Source organism: Numida meleagris, chromosome 1, assembly GCF_002078875.1.
Source record: "Numida meleagris isolate 19003 breed g44 Domestic line chromosome 1, NumMel1.0, whole genome shotgun sequence".
Taxonomy (NCBI): domain Eukaryota; kingdom Metazoa; phylum Chordata; class Aves; order Galliformes; family Numididae; genus Numida; species Numida meleagris.
The window spans coordinates 188,215,845-188,229,574 of NC_034409.1; the positions used below are offsets into that span (position 1 = coordinate 188,215,845).

General features: G+C 43.1%; 1 protein-coding gene across 2 annotated transcripts in view; it reads right to left on the reverse strand.

The window, feature by feature from the left end:
- The window catches only part of DLG2 (discs large MAGUK scaffold protein 2), a 1,019,534-nt gene extending 1,005,811 nt beyond the window's left edge, over positions 1-13,723 (reverse strand). For both annotated transcript variants that reach the window (XM_021382614.1, XM_021382609.1), the window contains exons 1-2: positions 13,508-13,723; positions 11,870-12,928 (exon numbers count right to left, since the gene is read on the reverse strand). In XM_021382614.1, coding sequence (XP_021238289.1) covers positions 11,870-11,888 — 19 coding nt within the window. In that variant the 5' untranslated portion in view covers positions 11,889-12,928; positions 13,508-13,723. The remainder of the gene's footprint in view (positions 1-11,869; positions 12,929-13,507) is intronic.

Below are 13,730 nucleotides of genomic sequence, written 5' to 3' on the forward strand. Positions count from 1 at the left end.
ATTGTTTTTGTATAGCCATTTGCCAAGAGCACGAGTGACACAAAATTGTATGAAATCCAAACACCATCATTTGATATACACAATAAAGTACTGGAAGACGCAGAATTAGACTTCACCTTTCCTTCACTCATGCTCAATAGAAATGTCCACATACCTATAAATGACACTGAGATGTTTGCACATACTTTTGTAATTCTCTTGCCACCAAGAGTGCAATAAGATTCCCAAGCAGTTAGAGAAATGAAAGTTAATAAATATAATGAAACAATTGCCTTAATATAAATTTCTTTCAATAATATTCTATGTAAGCTTAGTTATACGATACGCGCAGATTCCTGAGGAGATCAAACTCAATTAAGTTCTGGCGAAATGCTTGGAAAGGCAAAATAGATTGGTTTTATCACTGTTTTTTTCTAAATATCTGAAAGCAAACCTCTTTACGTAAAAATTGATAGTCTTTGCCAAGGATCTTGAACATGCTCCCTGTAGCGTGGGCCTTGTGGTGTGACAACTGAATGAGCTCACAGTACGGGAAGAGACATAACTTTGATTCTGTGAGTTGATATCATTCTCCAATTAGAAAAGGGGAAATATTTAATGAATGATTAATGTTTAGGAAGATGCAATTTCTTTTCTCTCTCCTCAAAGAAACCTGTCTGATCACAAGCATTTTATCAGAGAAATGAAAAGCACAGTGAAGAAAAAGGTACAGGAATTAAATACGTATATTTAAATATATTTATACATAAATACATATGCACGCATCCCATATGTCTGATAAGGGAACATTTTGTAGCAGTGTAGACACTCCTACCACAGATCTCTGCTGCAATCCCACCTTGAGGATCTCTCCAGGAGTTACTGCTTCTTCCTACAAGGTAAGGGTTTGGTGACTGCCCAGCTTTAACCTAAAGCAGTCAGTGAGCTTAGGACCTACTCACAATATACAGAGAAAAATCAACTCTTTTAAAGGCCAATTCAGAATATCTGGGCTAGGATCCCACTATGAATCACCCTCAAAAACTGTTTTTCCTACTGACTATAACACACAAAGGAGATCAGTTCTCCCTAGGCTAGAACAAGCCTTTGTACACGACTGCTTTCTCCCCCGGGTGCCGCACTACAAACAGTCCGTGCCAGGCTGGAGCTTTTGGTGTGGAGGAAGAAACTCACAAAATCATCCATACGCAGCACCACTGCAAGGAGCAGAAAGCAAAAAGTGCCTTTTAACAATCTGCCAAACCAGACCAACCCACCGGTCAGGCGCCATCCAAATCAAAAGCATAACCCCAAAACAAAGTTCTGGTCCAAGTGGGGTATGGTTGGGATATCCCAGAACTAATTCTGCGTACAAGCTCAGCCACTTTTGCCTCAAAAACCTCAGTGACATCATATTTTTCACTGAGCTCGGAACAGTGTGTCTGATCTGTCCATGATGTCTGTGATTTCATCTCTACACTAATGAAATATTTAATATATATACTACATGCATCTAGTCTACATTCTGTAGAGATGAAATACAGCATATACATGTAAATCCAATCAAAATGGGATTTGAACGCCTGCTGTCTTCTGGACTTGCACATTCAACCCAATACAACCCAAGTTACATGTGAATGAAGTGTAGCTTCAGTGTAACTTACAAAGAAAAAGAAGTTTTCCAAGGATACTGCCAACAAGAAATGAACCCATACACAGGAGCAGGTATAGAGCAAGGGGTATTATACATCAAGATATGAACTTCTGACCGATAGAAAATTGTTTCTTAAAGCACTGCTCTTAAATGGTAAGCTAATATGAAAGACCAAATGGCACAGTTACAAACATTAAAAGCCAGAAAGGAAATGCTGTAATTAATTTTCTTTATCAGTTACTTTGACGTAATTATGTAAAAATCGATTCTACCTGAGCTATGCCTCAGGGTCCATATCTGAGATCTGCATGCCACATGCAGAGCTAATCACTACCTGGAATTAGACATTTCCTTTATCTGCTGGTTTGTTTCAGGGTCTTTGCTATGTTCTTGTCATTTAGTTTGAAACCATCTCCTGTTGCTCTATCACCACAGATGCTCCTACAGAGTCTGTCCCCTTCTTTCTTACAGGCCCCCTCCAGATACAGAAAGGCAGCTCTCAGGTCTCCCTGGAGCCTTCTTTTCTCCAGGCTGAAAAGCCCCAGCTCTTTTTGAAGCTAATTTAGGAATAACTATGAATTCCACTAATTAAATTGGAAAAGATTTGATTAACATGATTAATTGAAACTACACGGAGAAGAGAAAACTGATTCAGAACCAGTTGTTGAGAAGCTCAAAAGTCAAACCAGGATATGCTGAACAATGATGACTCAAAGAAGAGAAGACAGAAGCCCCACATAATTCAAGGAGATGTTGTTATGCTGCTGTTTTCAAGCCCTTGCATGTCCTCCTGGCCACCAAAAACCATAACGACAGCACACTAGCCAAGACCAGTCATTATTTTAGAAAAACTGCTGTGCTTTGAATACCTGCAAACCTCCTGAGAACTGCTGCTGTCTTCCAATTCCTGCTACAAAACAAGCTAGTTTAAAAAATGGAGAGAAAATTAAAGCAAATATGATGCCAGACTTTGTAGGAACTGGACAATTCTGCCTTGTACGTGCAAGAAATTGCAGTCAGAAGGTTAACAGCACCCTGCATCACAAGGCAGTGTCAAGTGACCACTGTCGCCCAGAGAGCACCAGATGTGCTCACAAGTCTCAGATAGTCTCCTGGTAAGTTTAGTACCATACTTGCATTTCTTTCCCCTTAGTGGCATCAAATATGGTTTGAATTTTGGCCAGCCATGCATGGAGCCACCAGTTGGACCATAGGTCCCACAGCCACCATAGGTCCCTTCCACCTCAGGATATTCAGTGATTCTGTGACTCTACGAACTAGAGGGATTTGGAGAGCACAGTAGTGTTGGCTTAAAATAATTAAAAATTATTATTATTTCCTCAGTGAGAGGTGTTGAAGACTAGTTGAGATCTAATCCTTGCTGAGCTGATAAAACAAAGGGGTTTTTACTTCAAGTTTTCATTTTTAATTGTGTCTGTTCCCTGTCCAAAAAGGGATTTTAATTATTTTTGACTTGCAAAGTCCTTAGCATAGGTGACTTTTTAAAGAAAAACATGCCAACGTATTTCAAGAGACTCTTTCCAGCCTTTGGAGAATCAGAATTGGGAAAATGTAGGGCACTAAAGCTGGAAAAGGCATGAAGAATGGGGGAGGAAAAAGGCAGCAGCCAAAATAGAAGTGAGAAATGTAATCAGAGCACCGAGAGAGTGCAAGGAAGCATTCCCAGTGAACTTCAGTAACTTGAAACAAAAAGAGTCTCCAAAACTACTTTTACTTTGGAATCCAGACCTGACTTTAGATGAGCATTGACAGAACAGCCAGAGGTCTGAGCAAACCCTGCTCCCTTGCCTCTGTCATTTTGAGATCTCAATTTGAACCTGTGCTCCGGAGACCTCAAAATTTGGAAATGAGTTCTCATAGATCAAAGGGAGGGCATGCAATATTTTCTTCTAACTTCCTGACAGCCTGCCCTGGGTCTGATCCAAGCCTCAGCCATCAGCAACTTATTTACCTTTCTTCGTCTCCACACACAACAGCAAACACAAAGGAATGAATCCTATTAGAACACCACGCTCTGTACACAGACCTGGGCTTTACAACTCCTACAGGAGACTGCATTTTAAAATCTGAAGTTTCTGAACTGGAGGCATAAGCCAATTAAACTTTTGAAAGAAACATAGGAACCAGTATACCGAGGTGATTGAGAAAAATGCAGATTGCAGGTTATCATGCTGCAAAAGCCTTGAGAATTAGTGTACAAATGGGAATCATTATATAAATACATATACATACATAAACGAGATGCAAAAAAATCTATCAGATCACACAGAGGGATAGCAGACAGGGAATAGATGGCTCTGTACAAACCAGAAATCCCTCAGCAACTCTGGCCCTTCACAGCTGCAACAGGGCTTTAATAAACCCCAAGGAAAGACACCATATGGGTTATGCAACCTCAAGGAAACATAAGACGTGACATATCTGACAAATACTATCACCAAGTGTGCTGAGCACTCACAACAAACAAGGAAAAGGGTTAAAAATAACAGTTCTTGGGAGTATGCACAGCAAGTAAACCCATCTACTGTCCTAATAGGGGAACCAAGGGGACAGAAAAAGCGGGGTTAATCACGTAAGTGATTATCAGGCAGGCTTACTGTGGTGGTTTCAGCTTCTAGGAAACAGAGGAGCAGCCAGGGGTGGCTGCCACAGGGCTATGAAGATTAAATGTGAGTCAGTGGAGAAACTCTCTCTCAAGGAATGAGACTTAAGGTTTTGCTCTGGGTCACCCTACTGAGAAACCACACGCTCTGGATTCACTGCATAAAGAAGCGTAACCTTCTGAAATTAACCTTAGCCTTTGTAAATTCTCTGCCTTCCTGCAAAACATAAATTTGGGAGCACGTTAGTTGTGAAGAGGCATCATTCCAGACCTTGATGCTTTTAGCAGACAAGAAATGGCTCCGATTTTCAGCGAGAAGAACTGCTGTGCAAGTACAGCAGCACATTTTACAGAACAAGGCAACAGCGCACGCAGAGCTATGCTAAAGCATCCAAACACCAAGTGAGATCGGACCAGAAAGAGGTCAGGAGCTCTGCACTGAGCTGTGTCAACGTGCAGTTGTGTTCCTGCAGGCCTCCGTGTTCCAAACAGTCAGTGCAAAAGGCAGCAATCAAACGGCACAAATCGCACAGCAGCCTCTTCTTCCAGAATATTGATTTGTGAAAATGATGCAAGGAGCAGGGCTAAACGCTCTGCAAGTGAGATTGCTGAGAAGGGCAGGAATTACACTGTGATCTGTCAGCTGGAAGCTCTGAGAAATGGAAATTGCAGATATGCAGAGCCTGGAGGAGCCCCAGTAGGGCTTTTCTATTTATCTCCCTGCTGGGCAGGACCTAACCTCACTGCTAACCTCCTGCAAAGTCCACGGCAGCTAATTTCAGTACTTAACAGTTCAACTGATATGTATATATTTAATATTTTTATTTTTTTGCTATATAATTTCCATATTTTTTAATCATAATTTAGGACAACTTACTTCTTGCCCTCCAGATGCCAGTGCAGAAAACAAACCATCACTCCCTCTATAGCCTGTTCTACGCAGTGTAACTACTCACATCCCTCCCCTGCTCAGTTTCCTTTCCAGGCTAACCAGTTCCAGTCCCTGCAACTTTGGTACGTGGTTTACATTTCCAAAGCTTCTTATTCTCTCTTCCAGAATTAAATTTATCTTAAAGCACAGCTTCTAAACCCTGACTGAAGACCGAGTAATGCCACAGAACAGGGACTGGTGGGTGAAGCTGAACAGAAGGACTGTCAGCTTTACGAAACGCAGCTCAAACACGAATGAACTAAAAAAATGCTTGGGTTCCTTTTGTCTTTTTTGCATGTTTGTTAAGAATCAGACTTTTTGGGTCTTCAAGACAAAATTCAGTTTTCAGTGCTGATTAGCTGCAACGTAAGCTTGTTGTCTGAGTATCTTCCCGCTTGGCTTTACAACACGTAACCATACATCTGTTCTGTTTCACAACAGAATTTAAGTTTTAAATATAGACCTTTATGACTAAATGTACTTAACCAAGGAATGGGATAACTATATAAAGATCAGGTGGTGACCGGCTCACCTTAAAACCAGACTTTTCTCCAGCATTTCTGCTGAAGGGAAAGCACCTTGCAGCCAAAGCTGCGTTCCTAGCACACCCAGCCCCATCTGAGCAGATGGGAACGTCTTACCCTGCAGTCCCACAGACATCCCTCCTCTACTCACCTCCTCCTGCAAACTACAATCAACTCCCAAAAAGAAAAAAAAAAAAAAAAACATAATAATAATTTAGTGCATAATCTGTTCATCTTCTGTATCACCTTTATAACAGGAGTCCACTTATTCCTCACCATTACCTCACTCTGGGACCTAGTGTCTACCAGCTCCCTTCTTTCTAGGGAGTGCAGAAGGGTTGAGCAGCTGAAGGGTTTAGCTGCTGTTATCAGTTGCTGTTATCAGCTGCTGATCCCACTGGGGCCATTCCTATTCCCTAGCGAGCTCTTTTTTCCCCAGCTACATTGAAGGTCATGTGGGGCCCGTTTGTGGCTGATGTTTTCTCACATTTCTTGTCCTGCCCACACAGACTGTTCGTGTCTCTGCTCCTAAACGGAACAGTTTCTGGGGCCCTGAAACTCTTCTAGAATTTGTAAAACCCAGCAAGTGCAATTAGCTTCACCTGAACTTCTTGTTTAAGCTTTTCAAGAGTCACAATGTTCAAATCTAGGTCTAAAAATCAACCATGCAATTATGAAGACAGAATGAAAATGAGCCCGCGCACCCCCAAAACGATGTATCACCTAACAAGAACCTCTTCTTTATGCAGTAGAATGAAGGCAACTTGACAAAGCTTAACAGCCACAGAAAAATATTCAAGAGCCCTGCTTTGAGAACTTACAATCTAGTTGTATGTCACACACAGGACTCGTGGGACTTGATGTATAGCTGTAGGAGTGAAAACCAGGAGTTACACCATACAGCCGCTGTGTATGTGTTTCCTTTAAAAGAACATTCAGAATCAAAATGAACATCAGTGTGAGAACTGGGATGAGGCAGAAAGTGAACAGAAAGGCTGGAACAAAGAACTTCCAACCTCATACAACAGAAGTATTGTTTCACACGAAAGAAGACAACGTGGAATTAAGAAAATTGAGATCTAATCCAGTAACGCTGAGAGAAAGTGGAATAAAATAGAATGACATTGGGCTTTTATTTATTACCAAAATACACAGTAGGAGCTCACGTTTACCCAGAACCACTTTGGAGCTTTTCATTCAAGAACCTTTGTATCAGAGTAGAGACACTGAGCTGATAAAACACATGCCCGTGGGCAACAACAGGAAACTACGTTTAGAACATTCTGCAATTGAATCTGTAAATCTGTTCAGGGTTTATTTGAGGTGGGATTGTTAAGAGCACAGCTTAGCATGCATCTATCTGCAAGTGCACAAGCGTGGTGCACAACACCAAGAGCTGAACTGGAAGGAGACTTGGTTAGTACTGTCATCACCCATCAGGTCAAGGCAGTCCTGCTGGCTATTTCTGGGATGAATATGGCAAGGGAAAACGTGATCTTCGTTTTTATAAAGATATTGCTTGGCATTGCTTTAATCTACAGCAAATTAAACGAGACACTACAGCGAAACAGATCAGAAATGCTTGTAAGAAGCAAGAATCTCACCAAAATAAGAAAACTGAGTAAGGCAGTAATTCTCATTTTGCTGAAGCAGGGACTACAAAATCCCCTGATATCATATTTGGCAACCAGGTACCAATTTAGCTTTTTCCCCCCGTGGTCACCCTCTGACATCTGACTTCGCCATCTGGAACAAATTCAGAAGGAAAGAAGGGAGGCTGAGAAGGAAAAACATGCTTATCATGCAAGATAGCATTGCCTCCACTGAATGCAATATGCATTTAATGGGAATCGAGGAGAGGATGCACAGCTGCCTCTTGTCTCTATCAACAGTACGGTTGCTTCCAATTCTAGTGACTAACAGCACAAGAATTTATAACACTTTTCCCCACAAAAATAATGAATGCTGTTAATTTATAGCACTCACGGAACACACGTCAGCTCTCATAAAGACCTCAGAAAATGAGACTTTTTTCCACCCACTAAAATTTAAAGGAGAGGCTGAGACATCATCTCACCGAGCCACGTTGGTTGGTGTGGTTACCCTGTGTTCCCTCTACTGTCTATGGGAACAGAAAAACAAACTTTAGATAGCCATTTTCTGTTACATGTTCCACTCTTGGAAAATTGTTCTTTCCCCAGCCTGTAAAACCAGCCTTCACCTTTGCACTGCTCCCCATCAATTCACTGCAATAACTAAGATGAAAAATGTGGCTTTTTAGCCGTGTACTTATTTGAGAACATTTATTCAGCACCTGAAATGACAAATAGCCTGCAATGCTTACTAAAAGGGACAAAAATCTACTTCAATACCTACTGGATTTCCTGCTTAGTAGGCTGTAAGGAGCCTGCAACTACGGTCATTAACATTTCTGAGCACCAAAAGTTACAATTCTAAATTTAAATTTCGTGATTTGAAAAGAAACATAGAGCACGAAGAACTCCAGTACGTCAAGAGAAGGTAAATTTCCTGATCCACAATGTATTTTCCTTTAATAATTCCTGTTCAGTTGTTTTGAGACCCCTTCCTTTCAACAGACCAGACACATAAAATTAGCATTATCACTGTATAATCAGCATGTCTATCAGATTCTCCTAAATGGCAGTTGTAGTCCACATAGGATCAGATCAATGCTTTTTAATTCTTCCTGTTGGTTGCCTTAATATGTCCTTGAAAGCATTTCCTTATGCAAGAGGTAGGATGAAAAATAAATTATTCTAGGCCAAAAAGAATCAGAATGCCTTTGTATGTGCAGCCAAGCATCTAGATGTTTAGTTTGGAGAAGAGGAAGCTCAGGGCAGACCTTGAAGGTCTGAAAGGAGCTTGTGGCGGGGTGGGGGTCGGCCTCTTCTCCCAGGCAACAGCGATTGGATGAGAGGTAACGGCCTTAAGTTGCAGCTGGGGAGGTTCAGCTTGGATGTTAGGAAACATTTCTTCTTTGAAAGAGTGGTGAGGCACTGGCACGTGCTGCACACGGGGTGGTGGAGTCACCGTCCCTGGAGTTGTTCAAGAAACGGGGAGACAGAAGCATAGAAACACCAAGGTTGGAAAAGAACTCCAAGATCATCCAGTCCAACCGTCCACCTACCACCAGTATTTCCCCACTAAACCACATCCCTCAGTACAGCATCTGAACGCTTCTCCAACACCTCCAGGGACGGTGACCCAACCACCTCCCTGGGCAGCCCATTCCAGCGCCTGAGCAGTCTTCCAGGGATGCGGCACCGAGGGACATGGTGAGCAGGCATGGTGGGGATGGGTTGATGGTTGGACTAGGTGATCATAGAATCATAGAATCATAGAATGAGCTAGGTTGGAAAAGACCTACAAGATCACCTAGTCCAACCATCCACCTACCACCACCAACCCCACTAAACTATGTCTCCCAACGCTATATCTATAGCTGATCGTAGACGTCTTTTCCAACCTTAATGAATCTATGTGGGAGTCCCCATCACATCCATGTCAACTGCAAGCAGGGTTCAAGCCTGGTATCCGGTCTCTCCTTCACAGAGGAGCATGGATCTACTTAGTTCTTTTGGTCACTGGGAAAGACCTGAACGAGTTGCAGTACCATTTTACGCTATTCGGTATTTTGTGCATGAAACCAGAATTCACGCACTTACAAGTCTAAATACATTGCCTTAGAGTTAACGAAAATCAAAAGGGCTACGTAACTCTGGGAGAGAGGGAGAAGAGAAATGTCAAAACCATATGAAAAGCTATCTTGGCTTAATAAGATTCTTCCGGATGTCAGCACTATTTGATTTCGAAGTGAAGCTTTCCTCAAGAAGTTCCATTAGTCCTTTACAAATAGCTGTATTTAAACATATACTAGTTTATTTGTGAAAGTAAGAGTATAAATTAAGAGCAAATAATGCATCCATTTACTTCTCACATTTGTGCATCCCACTCTGTCTCCGCACGGCGCCGTACGACAACTAATTTTGCAGGTAAAATCAGCTGCTGAGTTTGGCACTTAAAATTTTACATCCAACGACGTGAACAGTAAAGCTGAAGAGAACAGCCACTGCCTGCACCACTAACAGCAGCGCACGGATCCCTACAACGCCTCATCCCTTATCTAGAGGGAGCACATTCCACACCCGTAGGGTACTTCACTCTCCCTTTGCAGACTGGTTTGTTGTTCCTCTTTTTTTTTCCCCTGAGGTGCCAACTCGGTCAGCGTTCTTGGGAACACAGAGCCTTGTTTCCCTCCAGAGTAAGCTGAGAAAATCATGTCACTCCAGCACATCAGGCGAGGCAATCACAAATTGACACCAACATGTTCCAAACCAGTAGCAAGCCTTTTTCTCCATGTATATAAGAAATCAGAGCTTCCTCTAAATTATATATATATTTTTTACAATTAAACTATGTTTCCTGTCTGAACAGGCCAGGATTACCAATCTTAGGAGAATATTTTGACCGAATTTGAAATAGCATCACATGGAGAAGTTCTGAAACGGGGAGGGATGATCCTGTTCTTGCTGCTGCTATTGCAATGCATGATTTTGCACAGCCTAGAAGCAAGTATTCTCACTGGGCAGGGGGCTGGGACTAGATGGTCTTTGAGGTCCCTTCCAACCCAACCCATCCGATGACGCTATGATAGAAGGAGAAATTAAAGCCTTGATGTCCATGCAGACTGAAACAGACCGTCTAGAAACAGACAGGAAACACACTGATTTTTAAGGCCAGATTAGATTACCAATCTAACTTCCTGCACAAAGGAGCCCCTACAATTTCACCCCCCAAAATCCTGCAGCAGCTATTCTGAAACTGAAATACGGTTCAACATCCGGCACAGAGATCTCCTCAGTGTCAATCATCTGTTCCAAAGCTAACATACTAACCAAGGAAGCAGTCATACTGCTCCATCTGTAAACACGTATAGTAGGCAAGCCCTCACAGTACATTAGGGTGATGTGTTCGCAGCACAGCACTACGAATTATTAAGGGTGATACTCCTCCATATACGTCCCCATCATTACTGCATACAATTCTAAGTAATTCCACGAACGACAGTGATTCATTCACGTTTGAAAATTCATTTCTGCATTGTCATCTATTAAAACAGAAGCGCAACATCTCATTCGTTGTTTTTCATTTGAAAACAGTGCCAGCAATCATGTGTTTTTAGTACTGTTTACACAGGAAACGTTAACTCATAACTGACACTGAGGGGATATTACCTATAAGGAAAAGAAGGAGAAATCACATTGATTACATCCCCTTTTCTGTTGTCAGACGTTCACTTTTTGTTCCTTCCCCCACGCTTCTGTGTTAGACCCAGGGATGTATCAAATCCAAGGACATCTGGAGAGCTGAGCTGCATAGGAAAGGCACACTTGCCATTTATTCTACTGGCACCTTCTGAAACTTTAAACAGGTACCACATTTGTACCATGTTTGCAGGGCACCAGACACAACCCAAGGTCTGCAAGTGCTTTCAGAGTAAGAATTTGCCCCAGTTCTTGTCTGAACACTGGAAAGCACATTTTCCAAAGCTGCTTTATACTTGCTATGATCACAGACTTTACAACATACTACAAGCACAGGTATATTACCTTCATATCGGATTAAGAAATGCAAACTAAAATTAATTAAAGCTATGTTAAAAAAAAAAAAACACGTTCAAATCATCTTCAAAACACAACTTTGGAACTTTTATTTAAAAAGAGCATTGAAATTTTGTTATTTGTTTCTCCTGCTACTGATGGCTGATCTTTACCCGCCAAACATGTAAAGAATAGATAATAATCTAAAGCCATGATTTTAAAATTCATTAGTGTTTGTAGGAGAGGCTTCTCGTAACACCAGACACCAAGCTTTCCCCTTGGTGCCTGTTCAAGGTCTCTGATGGCTGATATTTACAAAATAAAAACTTTAAGGCCAGATTTGACAGGACAAATTTAAAACCATGACATTTAAACATTCCTGCTGTAAGGGCACAGATTTTTCTCCCATTTTCAGTGCGGAAGAAAAACAATTTCCATCCCCCAGCAAAGCTCGTTTAATTTCACATTATAAGTAGCAGAAATCAACAATCTAACACAACGGAGATGCAAAATGAGATAGGAAGCTTCATAGCCCACCTTTCTTCTTGACTGGCATTCTTCCTCCTACTTCTGAATCTGGTTGCAAGCACTTATTTACAGGTATTAACGATGGAGCACTGCGAGATCAGGAACTGGCTATCTAGTGCAAAACACTTTTACAGTTCAGTTAGGAAATGCAGCTTCAGTCTTCATTTCCAGCAATACTTGCTGTTTTTTTCTTGTATTGGATTTCCGATGTTTCCCACAGATAAGAAAAAAAGGGGGAAAAAAAGCTTTTCAATTGTATAAGAGATGCTTTCAATTTCTTTAAAATATATTTGACTCTATAAAAATACAAGGGAAAATGCTCCTTGACAATACAAAACCCTATTGTAACTCCTCTTCCGGCAGCAAAGTTTGAAAATTAAAAGATTTTATGTGATACAATTAAGGCACAGTCCATCTCTAGGCAGCTGTCTTAACGCTCCACCTGTACATGTTCAAGAACATATTACTTGCAGGACAAAAACTCCCAAATAATCCAAATAAGGAGCAAGACAAAAAGCAATCCAAAGTGACTCTTTAAACTTCTTTCACTTCTTGAATGGATTTCGCTAGCTATGGATCGATCACACAGCAGACTGAAAAGGTCCCTTTTTCCTCACCAGACAACAGCCTTCCAATATCACCCTCTTACCCAACAGAAATCACCGGCCAGTCACTTTCATTTTTATTATCTGCAAGCCACCCAGCCTTACGGTCTTTAACGTCCCTCTGATCCTCCCATGTATTAAAAGAGAGGATTGAAAAGGAGGAAAGCAATCCCTTGACCTGGAATTATTAAAGTGACAGTGCTGCTCACTGGGCACTTTGGCAAAGCAGATCGCTTTGTACCGGAGTCATTTACTTCGTGCCATTTCTTCCCTCGCACAGCAGCCGCCTCGTCCAAGCGGGATAAGGAGAGTTAGGAGAAGAGCTTCACAAAAGGTTCATTTTCAGAGATAATGAAGTATTACTGAAAGAAAGAGCCAGCCATTAGATCAGTCCAGAGTTTCCCACTCAGAAGCGCAGCTGGTTGGCATCGACGTGAGCCTCTCTCTCTCTCTCCCCCTTCTTCTGGAAAAAAACAAAAAGAGAGACACAGAACAGGGATAGATTCTCCTCGTCTATCTCGTTAGGAAAAAGCTATGAAGAAGGCGAGCAGGCTCCGAGAGTTCTCCTTCCCTGCACAAGGAGCCAGGATGCATGCACGGGGCTTTGGCTTTGCATCGTCTCCTTTAGGCGATGGAAACTGAACGCGTGAAGGGGGGTGAACATCACCACTGAGATCTGCCTGTCTCGCCTTCCCTCCCCCTCGCTTCTCCAGCCCTGAAAGGGACTGTCCGATGCTTTTTGGAGCGGAGACGGCTGGGATGGATAGGGGAGAAGCGGAGGAGCAGGGCTGCACGTAAGGAAGAGGACAATTTCCCTCGGGTCGCAGGGGGACAGGGCCAGGGCTGAGGGGATGCAGCAAGGATGCATGCAGGGTTGGATGGGGACGGGCTGCGCAGCACGAATTGGAGGAGGAAGGCGAAGGGGAGCGGGCAGGGGCCGAGGAGGGGTCGGGAGAGGACGCAGGGCCTGAGAGGAGGCGGCCGCAGGCAGAGCCCCGCGACGGTGCTGGGGCCGGGTGAGGGGAGAGGGTCAGCGGGTTACCCCGAGAACTGGACCTCCCCCCATGGAAGGCTCCTCGCTCCGCTAGGGGGAGTCCCCGCGTCAGGGCCGCCGGCTGCAGGGTCCCGCTCAGCCCCGTCTCCATGGAGGAGCCGCCGCCGCCGCCATCCGCCGCCCCTAGCAACGCGCGCCGGGCCGGCCGCTGACCCCCGCCCGCCACGCAAAGCAGCCAATCGGATGCCGCCGTGCTGCGCCGCCGGGGGAC